The 24,069-nt window shown below is 31.6% G+C and overlaps 2 protein-coding genes across 2 annotated transcripts; one reads left to right on the top strand and one right to left on the bottom strand.

Annotated features, from left to right (window-relative positions):
• Nucleotides 1-344: 344 nt before the first annotated feature.
• LOC131629591 (uncharacterized) lies at nt 345-3,840 on the bottom strand. The gene is made up of 3 exons (XM_058900371.1): nt 3,459-3,840; nt 3,196-3,311; nt 345-896 (listed from the first exon to the last, which is right to left on the bottom strand). The coding sequence occupies exons 1-3, from the start codon at nt 3,564-3,566 to the stop codon at nt 530-532; spliced, it is 591 nt and encodes a 196-aa protein (XP_058756354.1). The 5' UTR covers nt 3,567-3,840; the 3' UTR covers nt 345-529.
• A 4,477-nt stretch (nt 3,841-8,317) lies between these two features.
• On the top strand, nt 8,318-9,651 carry LOC131629613 (RNA pseudouridine synthase 1-like). Its single transcript, XM_058900402.1, has one exon. It carries the CDS (start codon nt 8,411-8,413, stop codon nt 9,497-9,499), a length of 1,089 nt encoding a protein of 362 aa, XP_058756385.1. The 5' UTR covers nt 8,318-8,410; the 3' UTR covers nt 9,500-9,651.
• The last annotated feature ends 14,418 nt before the right edge of the window (nt 9,652-24,069 follow it).

The raw sequence follows: 24,069 nt of genomic DNA, 5'->3' as shown, positions 1-24,069 counted from the left end.
TTTTAGTTCATGTCTTTTCTACTCATTAAGCAGATGTGCAGACATCAGCTGGATACATATTTACCATGAAGCAAACCAAACATTGTCATCAATGTAATTAAGAAGATACATTAGTTTTGAAGAATAAGAAAGACAAGAAAAAAATTTAAAGATTAAAATTATATTGAAACTTTTTTGAAATCAATTGTGCAGCACCTACACTGTGGAATTCCCCAAACAATAATTTTGTTTAAAAGGTGTTGCTAATATTTTTCATAGCATGAACAGCAACACCCAAATCACAATCCACAATCTCCTAGCCTTCTCAAGTTTAACAATGAAAATTTGGTGATTCAACAGCAGACTTTGATAAAGTTTCATCGTTTAAAAACTCCTAAATTATATGTAAGGCATTACAAGGAGTTCAGGCATAATACACGGCTTCTGTGGCCGGAACAATTCTTCTGAAATCCAGTGAAGTCCTACAAGTTCTACAATATATTTACCAGATGTGATTACTTCCACTACATAAACTTGTTGAACTCACTAATCAAGTCTTTGAAATCGATAAAGGCGATTTGCCAGAAACTTCTGATATTGCTGCAGGATCAGAGGACCTGGTGGCAGTTTCATCTGCACCATCCAAATTCAATTCTCCAAAGCTTCTTTTCTTTGATGGAGGCGTAATCAAACTCGTATTTTCATTTTCTTTCTGCTTTCCTTTACCTTTTTCTTTTCTGCTGTCAGCCTCCTTTTCAGGTTGTGGTTCTCCATTTAGAAGCGGAAACAAAGGAGGTTCCTGACCGCTCAATCGGCAAAATACTCTTTCAACAGTCTCACTTATCTCCTTTCCCAAGCCATTGTTGTCTAAAATTAAATCCCAAACTGATTTTGAAGCTTTCTCTAGTACAGAAGTTCTGCATGAAATAGACATTTTATCAGAAAAAAACAGGAAACCAGAATTCCAGCCAAAACTAAGAAGTGACCATTAAATTTAATCAGGACTAAAAACTTCAACCAATTCTTCTATGATCCCCAACCCACATAAAGCATCGAGTAAGAAACAAAACCATATAGACATTAAAAAAGCTGAAAGCATTACAATAGAATAACTTTATGCAATGCACTCGTTTTTTTGGTGACCATGTGGCCAATGGTCCAGACTTTCAATGCAGACTTATCAAGTATAGTTCAAGACAATGATCCAAAAAAACAAAGTACAAGATTAAACAGATTTACCTTGTAGTGCACGTATATTTTATTATAATTCATTTCAAGAGGTTCACTAGGCACTAGCCACAAAAATTAAGAGGCACTACTGTATCTGTATAATTACCAAGGAGGCCTGCTTATAGAAGCGTTAAACACATACAAACAAGTAGATTCTACTTTCCCGCATGCAAAACCAATATAAGGCAGCAACTACAGACTAAACCCCTATTTCAGTCCATAGTAAAGATATAAATGTCATCACCAAGGTCTTCAAAAGAATTTGGATTTTGGACATCAATGAAAACGATCAATCAATGAAAGTACATGAAACTCGCCACACAAAAATTCAACGTTTTCCACCCAAAAATAATTTACATTAATTAAGTTCCTCAATCCCGCGATCTTTACATAGAATAATGACTTTTATGACACTTTTCATTATGATAACAATAAATTTGTGGTAAAATTATTCGAGGAACCAAAACAGGGACCCATATAATCATATATGCAGCAAGTTGACTGTTCATCCTCTTTTGCCATTTATCTATGGTTATTAAGATTAAGCCTATTTTACTGGATTTGATTTGTATTTAGTTAGAGTCTCTAGTCACATTATTTCATATAGAGAGGTTTAATGGCTGTAAAAGGGGTTTCTAAGCATTCTTCTAGTTAGGTTCTAAGAGATACAAGGTGCAGCACAGCCTAGATATGTTAATGGAAAGAATAAAGAGAACAACTCCCCAAACTGGGTGTGCTGTATACGGGTACCAATAATGTCTTGGATTGCTAAACCGTATCAAAGCTGTAGTTGAGCCGTGTCAGGGAAAACCAGAAAATGAATACCTATTGGATACACATACGCATTTACATGCGTCACTGATACTTTTTCATTTTTGGAGAACCAAGTTTTCACATGCTGGCTTTTAGATCATTCTTTTGCACATATCCTTTTAACCCAATATTCTGAGGACTAAATTGTAATCCCAGACCTTGTTATCCTACATCAATTTGGAAATCAGAAACACACTTGCTCCACATCAGCAGTAATGTTTTAAAGCAGGTGACAAAATGACCGCAAAGATATCAAGTCAGATCTTACGGGGAGATTCCAGATAGTGAGGATCAACTTACTTTAAGAGTAAGTTTTGATTGAGTTACTCCGTAGAAATTAAGTTCATATATCCAAATAATCCAACTGTTGAATGTTATGTATGTGTGTGTATTATATTATCCTATCAGTTGTGTATATTTATAAATGTTTACTGGTCATTCACATTAGAATTGTTTTCGTTAGCGTGGCGATTAAGCCGATTCATGTGCAAAACATGTCGCAAAATCAATACCCAGTGAATTATTTTTTTCATTTTCATTGTACACCATTTAATGTCTAGAAATAATAGCTAGTTTACTACCTTAATACCTTAATATTGAAATATCACTTCATGGAATTGAACACAGTATAGGGTTTGATCCCCATCCTAAAAAAAAAAAAATACTAACATCAACAGTTATAAATAAAAAAGTAAACAATCTTTGATATGACCAGCCAAGACATTACTTGGCCAGAGAAATATGTCAAGCATGATCAAGCATGGAAAATTAGTCAACATAGAGAATCACTGTACTACAATAAACATTGTTATTAGATTTATCCTAAGTACGTAATTTCATCTATATTTTCATATACTCATTCGATGGAGATGAATAGCTGAGACAGCAGACACATTACAGTACAGTTTTTCCTCTCTTTTTTTATGGGAAGAGTATTTTCGTCTTATGATGAATAGATTACCGAACAGATATAATGAATAACAAAACTTTTTTCTCTAGTTTCAGCCTGGTATAAGTTGCATTCATATATCTTTCTTCTACACCACACTGTAACAATATTGTATAGCACACCGCACAACCAAATCAAAACTAATCGATGCTAAATAGAGTAGAGCAATATCACAACATGCAACATTTAATTGAACATAAAATGTAAGCTAATTTATCACATACTCGAGTTCTTGACGAAGCGCATCAAAGAGCTCTCTTTTGGTCTGTTTCTCAGCACCAGGAGTGTTGAGAACCTTACTCTGTTCAGCCATCTTTATAGTAGTGCTCTTGAGTTCCTCCTGCCAAAAAACAAAAACAACACAAATTAGATAAACTCTGCAGACATTTAACAACTTGTAATATTGTAATACACAAAAAAAATGGTATTGGAACTCGGAATCTAGAAATGAAATTGAATAGAAAATAAATGGGAGAGTAGAAACTACATTGGCTTTAAGCTGGTTGATGATCTTCAACCTAAGGGCATCAATTGTGCCGTCGTTCATGAGCGATTCCAAAACATCTTCGGGAGTGATTACCGAAGAAGAAGCCATGAATTATCGCAGTCACTGAAGTCGGTTTGATTTCGCGCGGAACGATGAGGGGAAAATATTGAAGAGTTCGGATATTTGTTTGTATGGTTGGATAGAGAGAAATGTAGGATTCGAAAACGCGATGAATAGTGGTTGTATTAATGGGGTTCAGTGTTAGTCTGAGGAAATTGGGATTGAGAAAACCCTAATACTGGGGAGGAGGGATGAAGACGATAGCGGAAGCAAATCAATATGATCCTTGCACAGCTGGGAGTTATTATTATTATATTTTATTTTTTGGAAATTTTTTTAATGCTCATGAAGAATAAAATACATTTGCCTCAATCTAAAATATTACATGGAATCCAAAAGTATTCGGATAAGAGAGAGATCTCTTTAGATTTAGAGGTATTGAATTTGAATTTTGTTTTAAACATGCAATAGTGTTGAATTTTTAATAGAGAATTTAGCGTCATTTATAATTATACAAAAAAAAATATTACAGATTTAATAGGAAAGATCACGGATCAATCCCGCAACTGCGATCGAGAGGAGTATAAAATCACTTGATGTCAAAATTGATCACTGATCAGATTAGTTCGCTCATTCTTTTGTAAATTCGTTTTTTCACTAAACTTGTCTTAGAATCATAAGAGTGAAAAATTCTTTCTGAAAGTTATTATAGTGGTGTTATGTTGAAAGTTATATTCAACAACATAATTTTTTATGATTTATTTGTAATAGTTTCGAAGGTTGCAATCTTAACCTTTAAAATTGTGGGTTAAGGTTATTGAGTTGAACATGTAAAAAGCTCCGGTGATTTTTATTGAGCTAAACCTCTAAAAAGCTCTAGTAAAGATTATTGAATTGAACTTATGTAAAGCTTTGGTTTATGTTTTAAATTGAGTCAGAGCAAAAAGGTCGTTTTGTGTGAAAGATTTTTTGGGTTGATTATGTTCAAAATGTCAAGTTGTTGTGAAAGGTTCTTTGATTGATCCTTTGAAAAGTTCAAAGTTGATTTTAGTGGAAATCTCAAGAAAACATAGTTTAACACTAACATATTTTCTCAAACATTTCACACATATTGTCCTTTAGGATTTTTCGAGTTTGATCCTGCAAGTGAACTAAAACTCATAATTTGTTTACTAAAAACACTAGTAAACACTCAATAAATGGATCATAACACTTGACATTAATATTCAAAGCCAAACTTTCAAGATATTAAAAAAGTAATAAGATATTCCAACTCATAAAGAAATTAAAAGTGAAGGTTCATTTTAGTCCCTCACAAAAACTGCACAGGTAAGATTAGTCTCTGAGAAAAAAAAAAGTCTATTAAATTCCTTACAAAAAATAACCGAGTCATGTTAGTCCCTCTATTAATATTTTTTTCAAACCGGTATTTTTCTTACTTTTTAACCATGACTGGACTGTTAATGAAGACACATTTTAGTCCCTCACAAAAAAATGAGGGTCCAAATTAGTCCCTAAGAAAAAAGTCCATATTTAATCCCTTACAAAATTTAACTGAGTCATGTTTGTCCCTCTTTTAATATTTTTCGAATGATTTTTTCTTATTTTTAAATCGTAAGTGGACTTGACAAGATCGACCTGCTTTTAGAAATTGAGTATGGATCACAGGTTACGTTCCTTTGCACATGGTCTTCAGAGTCTGAGTTTCCACCAGAAGTTGGGTTACCTAGTTGCGAGACATTAGAATCTTATCATTTAGAATTTGAGTCATCAGATTCTAATCTTTCATAATCCGAGTCTCAAGCTTCTCTTCATATGTTTCAATCAGAGTCAGAGCCCGATAAATTCGTTGACTAATGATCCTGCACACTTGAACATATGTTAGTATACCTAATTGTTCATTAAATACTTTGTTATCATCAAAACCTATATAATATGGTATAAATCAATTTTCTTCCAACATATCATGTGCTTTATTTTTGCCACAAGTATTATTTACAAAAGTAAAAAATTAGCCTAAATCACCCCACTAGTATGACTAAACCTTTCTAAAAATCATTAACAACTGAAACAATAACAACACCTAATACACAAGAATACATAACAAGAAAAATCGTAGTCATCCACCCATAAGACTGATAATAAACCCAACAAAAAAAATAACATTGTGGTATCACGATGATTTATCTACAATCTCTTCACAAATAATTTCAAATCAACAGTTGTAAAATAGGACTCCAGTCACAGTATAAAAATAGGAAAAAAATCGTTTGAATTTTTTATAAAAGATGGACTAACATGGCTCAGTTAAAATTTGTAAGGGATTAAATAGAAACTTTTTTCTCAAGGACTAATTTGGACTCTTTCTTTTTTGTGAGGGACTAAAACAGGTCTTCATTGGCAGTCCAATCATGGTTCAAAAGTAATAAAAAACCGGTTTGAAAAAATTATTAGAAGAGGGACTAGCATGACTCGGTTAAATTTTGTAAGGGATTTAATAGAGATTTTTTTATTTCTCAGGGACTAATCTGACATCTGCAGTTTTTGTGAGGGGCTAAAATGGACCTTCACTCAAAAATTAATGAGTGGTAAAAAAAATTGAAAAAGATAACAATACATGTTACTGCTTCCTTTTTCAAAAATAAAATCGTTCACCAATTATTTCGCAATATCACCTGAGATGCACCGACAAGAAATTTCCTTATTTTATTTTATTTTTTATTTAAAAACTAAATAACATATTATCTTAGTAGTCATAAAAATCTAAGGAAAAAAGTAACTCAATTTTGTCTATAAATGAATCTTCATCGTCCATTTATAAAATAACGATTAATATATTGTCAACACATCAATCCACATGAAACATCATTGATCCGCGTGAAACCATCACCTCCAATCAAAAACATGCATGCACAAAGATATATCTTGGATACAAAACACTGAAAGGAAAACAATGATAATTAAAACAATTTGATTGAAAACACTGAATTACAAACTTAAAGAAATGTGAAAATAATGTCTGAGATGAATTGCAAGAGTAAAAAAAATAATAATTTTAAGGTTTATTCTTTACACAAGCTATTATCTTGTAATTGCTTACAATATTTTATTCATCTAACATTTGTTATTTTTATACTATAAATAAATACATGCAAAACTATAGAACTTGAAAAACGCACGAGTGTGCAATAAAACTTGTATTCAAGTGCATGATGATAATGAAAAAGATTTATAATTTATCAACAAATTTGTATTTTTTTAGTTTGAAATGAAAAATACACACTTCAGAATATTATTTCAACAGAGAGGTAAAGTAAAAGATTTTTAAGAAAAAACAATAATATTGTTATTGAGGATCAAGCCATATAAGTGTAACTTTTTCTCTCGGTTGAGAGTTCAACCAAAGAGAAAAATGACATATTTTCTACAATATTTTTTATTACCTCGTTTATCAAACCGAATAAAATTACGTATTGGTAATAGTTGATAAATCCTTCTAAAATATATTTTTTCATTGTTATTTTGGAATAAATATCAATGAAAAATGTATTAGAGTTATGTTACATATGCTTTATTATAAATGGCATCAATAGAATAGGACGTTTGTATTTTAAAAGTTAAATTTTGTAAAAATAACTGCTTGGGTATGTGGATGAGTTTGGGTAAGTGTAATGAAAGAGTTTTAAAAATAATTTCTTTAAAAAAATAAATTAGAAAGAATCCATTTGAAAAAGTATTCGAATTAGGGGTGGGAATAGGTTAGGCTAGGCTTTATAAGGCCTGGGTCTGGCCTACGGTAAACTTACAAGACCTGAGCCTGGCCTATGGCCTACTATAGGCTCATTTTTTCAGCCTGGTTTGGCCTTTTTAAAAGCCTGGCCTGACCTGAAAGCCTATTTAAAAGCCTCTTTCTTATTAATGTTTTTAATTAATTCATACTCCCTCCATTCTCTTTTATAAGAAAATTTTACTTTTTAGGTTCATTCAATAAATGATATATTTGGACTACGTATAGCCTAGATACATCATTTATTGAATGAACCTAAAAAGTAAAATTTGCTTATAAAAGAGAATGGAGAGAGTATTACTTAAGAAGTCTTATATGTCGCATATATATGAACATTTAGACCGACATATAACATTTTTTCTAATATATATATGCATATATAGACCAATCTATTTAACATTTTTTCTAATATATATGCATATATAGCCCAACCTATTTAAATTAATTTTAATATATATGAAAATATAGGCCGGCCTACAAGGCTTTATAGGCTTTTTTAATAGCCTAGGCCTGACCTATTTTATTAAATAGGCTTTTTAAAAAGCCCAAGTCTGGCTTTTTTATCAAATAGGTCTGACTTGGCCTGGCCTTAAGTAGGCTAGGCTATATGCCCCTGTAGGACGGCCTAGCCTATTTCGAATAGTAAGTAATATAATTTAGGTAAGTAATATGATTTAATTGTTTGGGGTGTATATAATAAAATGATATATTTTTAATAAAATAACTAAACATGAAATGAAATTTTTATTTCATTTCAATTTTATTCTATTATATTTCATTCCGCTTCACATCATTATATTCCATCAATCTAAACATAACTTTAAAATTTTACTACATTTTTTATAAAATCAATTAGAATAAAAAATAAATAGAATAAAATAATATATTTTGTTCAAAATAATTAAATCCTGTATTATTTATGTGTGTTCAAATAATTGTTATTGTGACTATGCCTAAGTATTTCTTGAACAAGATTTATAATTTTTGTAAAGACAAAAGGAGGTGGGGTGGGGGTGAAAATGATGTTATGAAGGTGTAGGTAGCAAGCCAGAAACTAGTAATATAGGGATAAATAAACTTGGCCCGCTCAGAGCATGCTCGGACCATGCTGAAGCAAACAATATGGTTGGGATCCGGATCCGGATCCCATATTCACCACAACCACTACCACCATTTCAGAAACCCGTGCAAGCTGCCACCCACACCAACCTCATCCGCCGCCGTAGCCATGTCAATATCACCCCAGAACAAACAATCCAACATTTCCATAAATACCCCCACACTCGCAGAGACTTACCCTACACCACTATCGCCTCCACTCCCCGCAATCTCAAAAGCAATCGAACTAAACAGAGCCACAATCGCTTCATCAAACTCAGACCTCTTCTCCCTCTCAAAAACCCACACCATCTACGAAGACGAATGGCTCCTCGCCGTCAACAAACCCCAAGGAATCTACTGCGACAGCGTCCTCTCCTCCCTTCAATCACAAAAAACCGCTCCACCGGAGCTTCATCTCGCCAACCGACTCGACCGCGACACTAGCGGCGTCATGCTCATAACAAAATCACACAAAGTAGCTTCAAATCTCGTCAAAGCTTTTACCGATCACAAAGTTAAGAAAACCTACATCGCTCTCTGCACCGGCGTTAAACCTAATTGGGAAACGATAACTGTTAGATCCGGTCACGGTAGGTCAAAATTCGGTGCGTGGAGAGTTTACGCCTTTTCCGATGCCGGACGTGGATTACCGGGTGGATCGAGTGTACGTGAAATGGAAACTTCTTTCGAGGTTTTGACTGTAAACGGAAAAGGGAGTTTTACGGAGGTTTGTGAGTCGGAGTTTGAAGGGAGGAGTGTGGTGGTTGTTGAAGAAAAGGCGGTGAAAATTGACGGTGGGGATGATGGGAATGAGATAGTGGTGAGAGCTTATCCGAGGAGTGGAAGAACGCATCAGATTCGATTGCATTGTCAATATTTAGGGATTTCGATCATTGGGGATGTGAAATATGAAGGTGTTTATGAGTGGAATGGTAGGGTTCATGATGGTCATCACCTTCATGCTGAAACGTTGTCGTTTGATCATCCTGTTACTGGGGTTCATGTTATGGTGCGTGCGCCACTCCCACAATGGGTGAACCAGGCGTTGTCAAATAGTAGTACTAACATAGACACTGTACACGTGAAAAGTTAGTCGTAGTTTTTTCACATACCCTATATATGATTTTAAGGTTCTTGTTGGCTGGTTTTATGTCAAGAATAGCTCTGCCTTTGATTGCACAAATGTTGTTGTTTATGGTTTATATATTGAATGAAATTCTTACACAAAGTGTGGTACCTGTATTAGCTTTATCCTTAGCTTAATTAGAATTATTGTCATTTGAATTCGAAGTATTGAGATTTTTTAGAAGGTAACTAGAACATCTCTTCATTTGAGAAGTGTAGAAGTTTTTTAAAATGCTATGTCTTGAGACAGTTGAAATATGTTGTAGATTCAGAGAAGAGTTGTTAAACGGTTAAAAGAAGAAACTTATCCAAGAAGTTTATAATAGTTGGTTTAAAAATGTTACAAAGCAGATGATATGCCTGAAAGAAGTTAATTTAATCTTTTATAACTTAGAAAAAAATAACTTCTATTATTAAAAGACCTATCTAAAATATAGAACACACATAAAGAAGCCCCATTGAGTTTTTATTCTACAGTACGTTTTATTGTCCGTTTTCTGTATAGTTTATATGATCATTACGAGAAATTGTTGGGGTTGTAAGGGACTAAAAATGGAAAGGAACATTTGAAGTTTGTCATGCAGGATGGGAATATATTTATGTAAAATCAGACTTTGCTACTTAGTACTTATTGTTCATATACATACAATTTACCTGTTTAAAATGTTCGTGCTAAGAGTTCATTAAATCATGTCTGACAACAGAAAACTACATATGGTGACACTCAGTGTATGTTATAGTATTAACGTGGAGTATCACTCTTAAGTATACCTTGCCTGAAAAAAAGAGTTTGGTACATGTATGTTGTGAGACTAATGAAATGGAGTTCCTATTAGCTATTACAGCATCAGTTTTAGGCTAAAACTGATGCTGTAAGAAACTCATTGCATTTTTTCCTTTTAGCCCGATATAGCAATTAGAAGCTTGTGCATTACCGTTCACGTGAAGGATGCATTATTATTTGGGACCGTAATGATAAACGCTTACAGATTACGTATTGGGGTGATGTGTGTACAAACCAAGCAAAGTTTAGATCTTGGAATCTAGGCCACTTGTATAGTGCTTCATGGAAATTGGAACACTCTAGAATCATAAATAATGTGGCCCACGTAATAAAAGACAGAAACTCTTGTTGATTGTAGTTTCTTTCCAAGGTATTAGATCAAATGGCTTGGCTTCTGATTTAAGCATCCTAATTTCTCAACAATAATGAATGCCGCATCCCTCGGATAATTTAGCCATAAAAATTTGTCGTTTTTTCTGTTTTACCTCTTTGGTTTTATAAGTGATTGTCATTATTGTTTATGTAATCAAGCATTGGCCCTTCTTTACCATCTTTTTGGATTTTATAAGTGATTGTCATTATTGTTTATGTAATCAAGCATTGGCCCTTCTTTACCATCTTTTTGGATTTTATAAGTGATTGTCTTTATTGTTTATGTAATCAAGCATTGGCCCTTCTTTACCATCTTTTTGGATGGTGAAATTAGTAATATGTTTGTGAATATATATATATATATATATATATATATATATATATATATATATATATATATATATATATATATATATATATATATATTTAAAATATGAGATAAATCTGAGTCATTAATTCAAATCTAATAGTTATTATTACAGGTTTCAAATTTTTAAATTAGTCGAGATATCTCTTTTAGTTCGAATGAGATGATAGTTTATAGATACAAGAATTTATACGATTAGAAAAACCATGATAGAAACTGGTCTGCCAGATTAATAATGTGGGTCATGAAGGTTCCTGGATAGATCACAAGAGCCACACCATGATAGAAGTAGGTTTGCCGGGTTGGTAACCCACCGTGACGGTAAAGAGGCAGTCCAAGAGCTCGCATGGAGAGGTTACGAAGTTGATGTTTGATCCATTACAACTCATGATTAGTGGCAATTATTAAGACAGTAGACGTTACCTTGAACATTTAATCACGAGAAACGTAGAGGCAACTCATTATGGCTCATTGTTGAATGAATCAGAGCTTTGAAACGAAGGCTATATAAGGAACACTGAAGCAAATGTTGAAATATCTGAAAAGATCTGACAGAAAGACATTGATAAAGAAGCACACTAGAAACAAATTTTCCAACATTTGCGATCTTACCTTACTAGCGTCAGGGGGATTATCCAAACGATATTTTTTTGCAAGAACATTTGACTCCCCCCATGGAGTTCGGTAAAAAAAATCCGGGACACACAAAATTCATTGTGGTTCACTAATCTTACAGCATCATAAATAATGTCTGAATCATCGAACAACATAAATGACGTGCCTCCTCCTCCAAACATTATAGAGTTATTAACGATCGTAGAGGCGCTACAACGACAAAATGAGTCATTGCAAGATAGCGTTCACGTACTCCAGCAAACTCAGAGCTAGCGTGATGGGATGGCAGAAAAAAAAAGCTTTTAGATCCTCAACCTCTAGCATAGATGATATGGGATGATCAAGTCCCAGAAAAATTCAAGCCACCACCCTTGGCATCTTTCGACGATAAAAGTGATCCTTATGAGGACATCATTGCAATCAACAATCAGATGGCAATCGTTGACGCCTCCGATTCTCAAAATTCAAACTTATGGCAGGAACATTCAAAGACGTGGTTTTGCGATGGTATGGGAGTTTACCCAGATCTTCAATCGTCAGTTATCAAGACATGACCATGAAGATGGTACATCATTTCTCTGCTAGCAATTATAAAAAGGTATCAACAACAAGCTTGTCAACAACAAGCTTGTTTAGTGTCCTTCAAGGATATTCTGAGTCACACAGAGAGTATTTAGCACGATCCAACGAGGAGACCATCAAAATTTCTCACCCAAATCAGAAAATGTTCGTTGAAGCATTTAAACACGACCTGAAGGCTGGTCATTTTTGTAACGGTGAAAATTTGAGACTAAACCATTGATTGACTCAACTCGTATTTCACTGAAAGTCGTCACTGCGCTTTATTGTTTCCAAAAGAAATAGGAAAATAACGAAGTAAAACCCAAAAAAGTTTTTAAATCAAAACTAATAAAACAAAATAGAGTTCTTAGGTTCGAGGCTTGGTTATACAAAGGGAAGGTATTAACACCTTATGTATTTATAGTACTCTATAGGAACATCTTTGAAATATGTATATTATTGTTATTCTTGTTTGTGAAAAGAGTGGAAAGGTGAGAAGTGAATTTTATTGTGCTCGGCAAGACATCACACATTGTTCTTACATACCCCTTGAGTGCAATAGGGAAGTCAGAACATTTGTAGTTCCCTTTAAAAAAACGTTTTTTTAAAAGATAAAGCCAAAGTGGCAAAAAAAGGTTTTTGAATGCCAAGTTTTAAAATTACAAAGCATAATTTTGATTTGCTAGGCTTTAGAAGTGCAAAGCAAAGGTTTTGAATGCTAAATTTTAGAAATACAAAGCATAGAAGAAAGTTTTAAATAAGTAAACATAAGAGGGTGAGTACCTTGACAATGTTAGTCAATATCATCTCACTCCTTTGGATTGGAGACACAAGCAACATCAACGAGGAATTAAGTAGGCATGTGAACATCTCAAGCAAGCATCAAGACAAAGTATCTCAAGTAATAGCATGTTAATCATAATATATGTTGTATTTTTATCACTATAAAACTTAAATAAAATGACATATTAATGCAAATATATTGTGGTATTTCATGAAATAAATATCAATTATTAACAAGAAAAATAAAACTTATTATTTTATTTTTTTGGATTTTTTAAATATCAAATTTTGATAAAATCAAAAAAGGAAATCATAAAAACCAAGAAAACAAATAAAACTCCTTCTAACTGTAGGAAGCTTGTGACTGTGAAAAACTGCTTCTAACTGTGAGAAAATAACTTTTGACTGTGAAAAATTACTTCTAACTATGAGAAAATAGATTTTGACCGTGAAAAACTGCTTCTAACTATGAAAAACAGCTTCTGACTATGAAATACAGATTTTGACTATGAAAGACAACTTCTAACCGTAAAAAATAGCTTCTGACTGTAAAGAGGTATCTAACTATGAAAGACAGCTTCTAACTGTGAAAGAACAACTTTTAACTATGAAAGACAACTTCTGACTATGAGAGACAACTTCCAAAGGTGAGAAACGACTTCTAAAGGTAAGAAGCAGCTTCTAAAGGCGAGAAACTGCTTCTAAATGTGAGAAGCAGTTTCTAAAGGTGAGAAACTGCTTCTAAAGGTGAGAGACTATTCAAAACACAATGCACACAGTATTTAGAACTTCATCTTCTTCAATCCATCGTTACTGTAACTTTTTTCAACAATGGCAAAATTCTAATTTCTCATTTATGCATCAAAAATAAAATAAACATACCATTTTGCTTGAAATTTTATGAGGATTTCAAATATGTAATTAACTTAAATTAATTCTCAATCATAAATTTTAATTTTTTAGATTAAAATTTACAACTTAAAAATTCAAATTTAAATTAAATTGTAACCAAGCACAATCACAATCCAAATGCATAGGGCTTTCACTCCTTACATTAAAGGGATAAATATGTTATTGGTCCCTATAAATATAGAGATTTTCAATTTTAGTCCCTGTAAAAATTTCCTTCGATGATTGGTCCCTACAAACTTTTCCATCAATATTTTCAGTCCCCAACGTTAAAACTCACTAAGGGATGATGACATGTCTTGATAGGTGGAATATATATTTTTTAACTTTAGCTTTTCCCTAAGTGTACACATGGAATTAAGTAGTAAGCATTTTGTTACAATTTCCAAATCAAGAAGCCCCAAACGCAAAACCATACATTTTCGAAGGTGGTCTATGAGTTCTTCTCCATCGAAACAAATAGTTGTAGTCCCTCAATTCTAAGGCGCCCGCGAAAGTTGTGGTCCCAGGTTAGTCTTACTTGTGTTATCAATTTTTCTTGGTTGTTGAATTTTTTCATTTGTATATAGGACTTCATTTATCCCACATAGTTTGTCTTGTGCAATTTAGGGTTTTGTAGTTAGCTTTTAGTATGTAATCTCAAATTTACCCTAAGAAATACTTGCAATTTACAGGAAAATGGGGTTATTTAAGGTGTTATTTTATACTAAGGGCCATTTTGTAAAGGACCCGGATATGAAGTACGAGGATGGGGATGAATATACAGTCAAGGGGCGAGATTCTCATTAGTGGTCGTACTTTGAAGCACTTGACCTACTAAAGGTAATGGACTCATCCTTTAACGTTGATCAAGTGAAAATGTGGTGGAAAAGTGAAGATGGTTTACTTGAAAATGATCTGAAACCATTTACAAATGATGAATATGCATTAATGTTAGCTACAATTGTTGACCAAAAAAAATGTGATGGTGAAATATATATATATATATATATATATATATATATATATATATATATATATATATATATATATATATATATATATATATATATATATATATATATATATATATGAAAAACCCTCAACATGTGAAATGACATACACGAATAGGCTAATGGAGAAACAAAAGGGCCATGATGTTGAGGACAGTGATTGTGAGAGTGATGAGGACTCTATGAATGACATACACTTTGATAATAGTAAAGAATAGAGTATGCATGACTTTGATGAAGATCAAAGGGATGAAGGGTTAATGGAGAATGTTGAAGCTAATGTTATGAACCAATGTAAAACAACATATACAGTACCACTTTTGAACTTATGTTATTTTGGATGTAATTGTCATACTATCAAAGTATGCACTCTTATGGTGTATCAGGTTTTATGTATCAAATTATGCACTGTTATGAAATGGCATGTTGATGTAACAAGTTTTATGCACTGTTATGAAATGGTATGTTATCAAATTATGCACTGTTACCAAATTATGTTATTTTGGATGTACCAAATATATGTCCAAACTATACCAAATTATATTCCAAACTTTAGCCAACTTATGTCCAAAATGTATTACAAACCAACATAAATGTGCTAACTATATCAAATTATGTCCAAACTTTAGCTAAATTATGTCCAAACTGTATCAAATTATATCCAAACTTTAGCCAAACTATGTCCAAAATATATCAAATTAGATTTCAAACTTTAACCAACTTATGATCAAATTGTATCAAATTACATTCCAAGTTGTTACATTTCAAGATAACCAAAACCAATCACAATATTTCATTCCATAACCAAGAACAATGTGCTAATTAAGTGATAAAATCAATTTTCTCATAACATTTCAACATTTGTTATAAACCAAACTCAACTTACATTAAAACACATGTAATGTATACTCTTAACACTTACAATCTTTCAGGAAAAAAATTGACAATTACATAAATGACAATACACAACATTTTCAAATTTCCATTACGTTTCTCCACTAATAATTTACTCTTCAAAATCTTGTTCTTTTTTCTTGATTCTCCGTACAACTCCTTCAAGTAGCCCATAGAGGCCATAGCTTCGACCTCTGAGTTCATAAAGCTCGCATCTTCATTTGCAGATTTTGCTCTATAATCTTCGTCCCATATGAACAAATCGCACGTGTCAGGGGTCCTCCAGAAAGAACATCTCCAAAACAATCTTCCTTTGTTAGGCCCTTTATTGCATTGATAGGAATTCATACGGACTTGGCACCCACAAAACCTAATAATTCGCACATTGACAGATGAAGAAGACATTCACAGACTTGAAACTGTAACGAAATCGCGACTTAACAAATGAAGAAGACGGTGCTTCAATGGCTAGAAGAATTTAGGGTTGGTTCACGACGGCTAGAAGAAATTAGGGTTAGGGAACAACAAATGTTATACATAATCTTTAACATAAACTAGACGTCTACCCGCGCAATGCGCGGAAAATTTTATTAAATTATTATGGATAAATAATTATTTAGATAACTATAAATATATTTGTATTGATAAATGGAATCACATCTTATTAATAAAATATATAATATTTTTTAATTATAAATTCAATCTAAATTAACAGGAAAAATAATAAAATTACAGTTGTGGGAGGGCAATACCTAACCCACTAAATTTTAAAATGAAATAAATAAATAAAATAAATGAGAAAAGCATAACAAAACAAATAAAAATTGAAAAGATAAATTAAAAATAGAAAATCATAAACATGGAGGTTAAAATGGTTTTTGAGAAAAATAAAAGTCGACTATTCTACCAATTAATAAAAAAATAGTAATCGATAAACAAAAATAAAATATTATATTAAAATAATATTTTTATGACATATTTAATGAAGAGTTAAAACAATTAATTGGAAAAAGTTGAAAAATAAAATATGGTAGTGGTTATGGAATAGAAAAGAGATGACTATATATTTATAATAATAATTAATGACAAATTAATCATTTTTTAAAAGTTGATTATTCTATCAATTAACAATTATAACTCATAAACATAAATATGGTATTAAAATAGTATTTTTATGACATGTTTAATGAAAAGTTAAAGAGATGGAAAAAACTGAAAAAATAAAAAGTGATAGGTGGTTACGAAATAGAAAAGAGATTGTTATGTATTTATAACAATTTATACCAAAATATATTATTACTATTAGAATTAGAGTAATATTAAAATTAAAAATAAAGTTAATATATAAGAATATTAATATTTTTTTTAGAGTTATGTATTTTATATTTTAATATGTTGAGTTTATTAAGGATATATAAATTATATTTTTTAATTGGTTAATTGGTTTATGTAGTGTTTATTATTCTAAGTATTTTGTAGAGTTAAAATAAGTTAAAATATAGAAATATTAGTATTTTCTAGAGTTACGTATTTTGATGTATGGTCTTTATTATAATCATTTTCAATGCAATTAACTGAAAAAATGAATAAAAAATCTTAAATATAGTATATTATAATATAATATAAATATGTTCATTGCCATAAATTTATAATACTAATATTGGATATTTTGAAAAATATATTTTTTCTTATATCACCTATGTATGACTGGGCAGAGTGCAGACATTTAAATGTCACACAATATCTATTTGGTCCATAATATTAAACAAAAATAGATAAATACTAATATAATTCTCTTCAGTGAAATCCACTTAAAAAATGAATTAAAAATTTTAATTAATATAATATAAACAACTTCAATATTATGAATTTATTCTCATAATACAATTTTTATTCATTAACTTGATTTATACTCATATCAACATTAATTAAATTCATATTAATAATAAACTCAATCACATATTATAAAAAAAAAATTATATTTTATTTAAAAAATTCAATCTTAATTAAAAAAAATTACAATAGTGGAAAGTCCTATCGCATTAAATTAACAAATGAAAAAATAAAAATAGACAAAAATAAAAGAAAACAAATATAAAAGCAAAATCTTTTGCATGTGCTTGTTCTAAAGTAAATATAATTGTTATTATTTATGTTGTCAGTACCTTATAATTCAGTATCAATAATTGTTATTATTATTACTATTGTGAACAATATCTTATCTTCGCTAATCCTGCAAAAACATATAAGGTGAATAATTCGATATGAAATCTAATACGAAGATAAACAAATATACAAATAGTTATTAGAAATAAAATATTCTTACTGATTGAAGTTGTTATCAATAGTAGACATTGTAAAAAATGTTATAAAATAACAAATAACAAATATGTGAAATGGATAGAAAAAATAATGAGTAAATAATGAAGGTAGGTAGGTATAAGGGCGGTTATATAGGTGTCTACGAATACAAAAAGAAATAATATTTTATAACGGTTTTCATATACTATTATTAATATTGTTATTATGACTTATCATATTTTAAAAGTTTATTATTCTATCAATCAATGAAAAATTGCTAATCGAAAAACATATATAAAGTATTAAATAAAAATAAAAATGTTATGACAATTTTAATGATGAATTAAATATATGGAAAAACTAAAAAAAAAAAAAAAAATAGGTGGTTATCAATTATAGAATAGAAAAAAAATAAATATAGATTTATAATCATTCACACCAAAATATATTATTATTAGAATTAGAGTAATATTTAAATTAAAAATAAAGTTAAAATATTGAAATATTAATATTTGTCGGAGTTATGCATTTTTTATTTTAATATATTATCTTTATTATAAGGATATGTAAATTATTTTTATAATTAACGGAAAATTAATTTGACAATTTTTTAGGGAAAATATATTTGAGTTACATTTGATTGAAATATAGAATTGTATAATATATTTAAAAATTGGAAGGTGAATATATAATTTTATAAAATATACAAAATTTTATTCTTATTATTATTATTATTAGATGTATAATTTATCATTATCATTATTAATTTTTTTTTAAAAGTGGTAGTTGAACATTTTATGATTATTACAACTAATTTATAAAATAGAAGAATTATTTTAAAATTTATAATTTTTTTTGGCTATATATATATATATATATATATATATATATATATATATATATATATATATATATATATATATATATATATATATATACTAATAATGTTATTTTTTTAATAATAATTATTAACTAAATATTCAAATTAGTTAAAACACAAAAAAAATTAGAAAATTAGTGTAGTCATAATAGATAAAAAAAAACTTCTCAAACCATGAGCCACAGTAAATGATTATATCATTACTACAATTAATAATAAAATATTATTAAAAATATAAATATTAAAATACATACATATAAAAGTTAAAAATATATACATATAAAAGTTTTTTATCTAATTTTTGTATACTTTATAATTAGAATATATTTGAAAATTATAAAATATTAAATAATAAAATATTAAAAATATAAACATTAAAATACATACATATAGAAGTTTTTATCTAATATTTTTATACTTTATAATTGGAATATATTTGAGAGTTACAAAATATTAAATAATAAAATATTGTTATTATCATTACATGAGTAATTGGAAGAATTTGAGTTAATGTAAAAATTAATTTGTTGTCCATTAATTGGTAGAATTTTGGGAGGTAGAATTTTGTGAGGATGACACATACGAATGAGGCTATGTGAAGTTGACACATAAGCAAATGTTATGTGAAGATGACACATAAGCAAATGCTAGAGTTTTTGTCTAGGGTTGTCATCATGACAACCTTACATTTATATTAAGTAGATACGTGAGAACAACTAAATAGGGAATTACGTGTCCAGTTATTAAAATAAAATAAAAACATTTTTCCACCTGTCAAGACATGTAATCAATGGTTAGTGAGTTTTAACGTTGGGGGACTAATAATGTGGATGGAAAACTTTATAGGGACCGATCTTTAAAGAAAAATTTTATAGGGACTAAATGTGAAAATTATCATATTTATAGGAAGTTAGGAACCAATAACATATTTAACCTACATTAAAGATTACATTTTTGCTTTAAGGATCATTCAAAATAATGCATGTATGAGTGAGTTCAAATTTGCAAAAAAATGTACCTATCAGAATAGGTCCAATGCCTCTTTTTTATATAACGATAATCATCCTAGATAAGGATTCGAGCAGTATAGGTCTATAACAACCTAAACCCCGAGCACAGAGCAAAAATCTAAGACAATCACCAACAAAGATTTGTAAAGCAAGCTTTATATAATGCCACATGCGATAAATATACATAATTTCAGGGTAAATACATATACAGACCCAATTAATAAAGAATACACAAATAAGAAGAGAGATGAACCAAAAATCTTCCGGTTTGTCAGCTCCGATCGACGATCAATCCACCTCCAATCATCCAAATGCAAGCTCCATAGTTATATTCTAACCTTATATAACCTAAGAATGAAATTGATGGAGTTTGGGTAAAAAAAAACCCCAAAAACCATAACCTATAAATGTTACAAATGAAGAACATATAAACAAAATTTGCGCAAGCTCGCTAAGCGAGCTAGGTTGGCGAAGCGAACTACGCTTATTCCTAAAATATCTAGTACAATAAAGGAAATCTCGCTTAGAGAGATGGCTTCGCTGAGAAAATTTTGGAAAACTCTGCTTCTCTGTTTCTCCATCTCTAAGCGCGCTTCAGCTTGACTTAGCGAGCTTCTGCAAATTTTCTCCTTGCTTCAAAACTGCATAATCGAAGTCGTGTCTTCGACAATTTATTCCTCGAGGCTCCGATATGCATAAATACCTATAAAACAAAGGAAAAACTATCAAACGAATCAAAACTCAAGTAAACAAATATTTACACAAAGTTGGATTTTATTACAAAAACGAAAAGAATAGAATTGATAAGTGCCACAAATATATACTTAAAATAACGTCATCTTGGCACTTATCAATAAGTCAATTGTTTGTATTTGAATATGATCATTACTGATCAGTGCATTTTGATGCACATTCCTCTACGTTTGTACTTATACATTTCCATGGTTTGGTTTGTTTATTTCTCTATTTTATTATGTTTTTATATTTTAATTTATTTTTGTAGTTATTTGATTTTCGTATTTAATTTTCAGCATTAACAGCCTGCACGAATAAATTCATAACTGGAGCTTGGAGTATCAGATTAAAGCGTTCTACCAGTCGTTGGAAAGCTAAGAAAAAGATCTACGACTTTTGTTCAGAAGTCAGAAGCAAATTCGGACTCCAACAAGGCCAGAAAACTCGTACAAGCTGCTGCATTATTTTTAGTTAAATTTCGGGTCATTAGTTTTGGGCCTGGGTCGTATGTTTGACCCAGTTGGATTGTAAAACGGGTTGTCTTAGTTTCTCCTAGGGCAGCAGCCGAAACACTATTCACGAATACACTGTTCACGATTTGGATTGAGGGCTTTTACGAACTCATGGAGAACTAATCACATTTGAGTCGATCTAGTGTAATTCAGGTTCCAATACTTGAGATTATTATAATGTTAATTCTAGTTTAATTCCTTTCGATGATGTTTTGTGTTCTTGTTTGCTTAATTCAATTACATGAAATATATTGATTAAATTTGGTTGATTGTATGATCCTAACCTAGGCACGATACGTTTGCTTAATCCGTTCTTGTGCCTGATCAATCATGTTTGCTTAATCCATGAAAATCTATCCCGTTTGCTTAATTCGGACAATAGGATCATACCTCTCACAAACTTAACCGCTTGTCACTGAGTTTGTATCCAAATAGGAATAGACAATCCGCTTAGGGAATTAAAATTATGATAATCGATGATAGTAGGAACTGATTCAGTAGATTGGCTTGTTTCAATAATCATTTTTTCAAAACAGCTTATTTCAGAATCACTTATTTTAAGCGCTTCTTTTTCTGTAATTCGACCATCAAACCAACCCCCCCCCCCAAATTCGACTTTGCTTTTAGTTAATAGAATCAAGAATCCTTGCGATACGACTCGAGCCATTGTCGCTATACTACGTTTTTGAAAACTACTCGTTTTGACCCGCGAGCGACAGCGGATCAAATTGGCGCCGTTGCCGGGGATTCTTGTGAATATTATCTGATATTAGAGTCTTAGGTGTAGTGTTTTTGTGTTTTGGCCATAGGTTCCTCACGGTTTCGGCCATAACGCCTTTTAAGTCGAAAAATCGGTTTTTGGGAAAATTTCACCGTTTCAAAAATCTGTCCCGACAGTTAGGTGTGAAAAAATTCCCCGATCAAAAAACACGTACTACAAAGTAGTTACGTGACAAATTTTTCAAATCGCGAAAAAAGCCTTTTTACTATTTTTAATGATTTATTTTCTGTTTTCATAGAGTCGAAAAATTCCGAAAAAAATACCAAAATTCTATTTTTACGTCATTAGATTATTTTCGGTGTCAGTTTATTTTTTTGAATTATTTTTAATCGATTTGCTTCATTGTGTTTGTTTTAGGGACATAGTTGGCATTTTCACGATTGTTGCTGCGTTTGCTGTGCACTAGTCCTGGCTACTAGGTCTTCTTGTCCTGAACTTGTTGCTTTTGATCCTGAGGTAGAGAGAACCTTGCACACACTTCGTAGAGCAAGCCAGGCTAGCAATAGTTCACCTTCACCGACCATAGCTGAGTCTGATTCTGAGTCTGATTATTTGCATAATTTGTTTGATTCTGATTCTGAACTTGTTTTTGAAATGGCTGAAAATAGAACTTTAAGGCAACTTGCAGCCCCTGATGTTAATTATAATGGCTTGTGTATTGAATATGATGTTGTTGCTGTTCCTTTTGAATTAAAATCGGGTTTAATACACTTGTTGCCAAAGTTTAATGGTCTTGCAGGTGAAGATCCACACAAACATTTGAAGGAATTCCAGGTGGTGTGCTCTACACCATTGAAGCCTGAAGGGATCACTGAAGATCATATCAAACTTCGTGCTTTTCCTTTTTCTTTGCAGGGTGCAGCGAAGGACTGGATATATGATCTTGAACCGAATTCAATCACAAGCTGGAATGCTCTGAAGAGAGTGTTCTTGGAGCGATACTTTCCTGCCTCTAGAGCTGCTTCAATCCGAAAAGAGATTTGTGGCATTAGACAAGACAACGAGTCATTGGCTGAATACTGGGATAGGTTCAAGAAGTTGGTTTCAAGCTGCCCTCAACATCAGATTACCAAGCAACTTCTCATTCAGTACTTTTATGAGGGGTTGTTACCTATGGATAGAAACATTCTTGATGCTGCTAGTGGTGGAGCACTTGTTGACAAAACTCCAGCTGCTGCCAGGGCCCTCATTGAAAATATGTCCCTAAATTCCCAGCAGTTCACCACTCAAACCAATTCTGTCCAAACCAAGGGTGTACATCAAATTCAAGGTTCCTCGAACAGAGCTTTAGAAACCAAACTTGATGAGCTGACCGCTCTAGTCAAACAACTTGCAGTAGCGAAACCTCAAACAGCAACTGTATGTGGCATTTGTACAGCTCATGATCATCCCACTGATACTTGTCCTCTTCTGAAAGATGATACTGTTACCGAGCTGCCTCAAGCTTATGCAGCCAACCTTTACAACCAGAACAGGTACAACAACACTCCTGACTTGTCCACCAACAAATATCACCCCAATTGGAGGAATCATCCCAACCTTCGATATGGAAATCAGCAGCCTTCCCAACAACAGCTCACCGTTCCATTACCCCAGCCACATCACACTCCTCCAACTACTACTTCCGGACCATCCTTGGAAGATCTTGTTAAACAAATGGCCGTGAACAACCTTCAGTTTCAACAAAGAACCGACACTAGCATTCAGACCTTGACCATACAGATGGGACAACTTGCTACTCAAATAAATAATATGCAAGCTCAAGGTTCGAACCAACTTCCAGCACAAACTGTTGTCAATCCGAATGGTAATGCTAATGTGAGCGCTATTTCTTTGAGATCCAGAAAGGTTACAGAACCAGCCCCTGAAAAAAATAAAAAAATCATTGAGGTAACTTCTGAACTTTCTTCTTCTGAACCTCCTCCAGCTGAGCTTTCTTCTCCTTCTTCTGTTGTGGTCGGAACTGAAAAAAATAAAGAAAATGAGTATGTGCCACCAGTTCCTTTCCCACATAGAGTTCTGAAAAATAAAAGAATTGAGGA

This window comes from Vicia villosa, unplaced genomic scaffold (assembly GCF_029867415.1).
Source record: "Vicia villosa cultivar HV-30 ecotype Madison, WI unplaced genomic scaffold, Vvil1.0 ctg.000585F_1_1, whole genome shotgun sequence".
Lineage (NCBI taxonomy): Eukaryota > Viridiplantae > Streptophyta > Magnoliopsida > Fabales > Fabaceae > Vicia > Vicia villosa.
The sequence above is the reverse complement of the archived record's forward strand: the minus strand, read 5'-3'. Positions and strand labels throughout refer to the sequence as shown.

What these genes read in the sequence shown, in the direction of transcription:
- LOC131629591 (XM_058900371.1), bottom strand. Translation starts at nt 3,566, where the DNA reads ATGGCTTCTTCTTCGGTAATCACTCCCGAAGATGTTTTGGAATCGCTC. An exon ending in TCAACCAGCTTAAAGCCAAT is followed by an intron (nt 3,312 to 3,458) that starts GTAGTTTCTACT and finishes GTTTTTTGGCAG; the next exon opens with GAGGAACTCAAGAGCACTAC. An exon ending in GCGCTTCGTCAAGAACTCGA is followed by an intron (nt 897 to 3,195) that starts GTATGTGATAAA and finishes TATTTCATGCAG; the next exon opens with AACTTCTGTACTAGAGAAAG.
- LOC131629613 (XM_058900402.1), top strand. Translation starts at nt 8,411, where the DNA reads ATGCTGAAGCAAACAATATGGTTGGGATCCGGATCCGGATCCCATATT.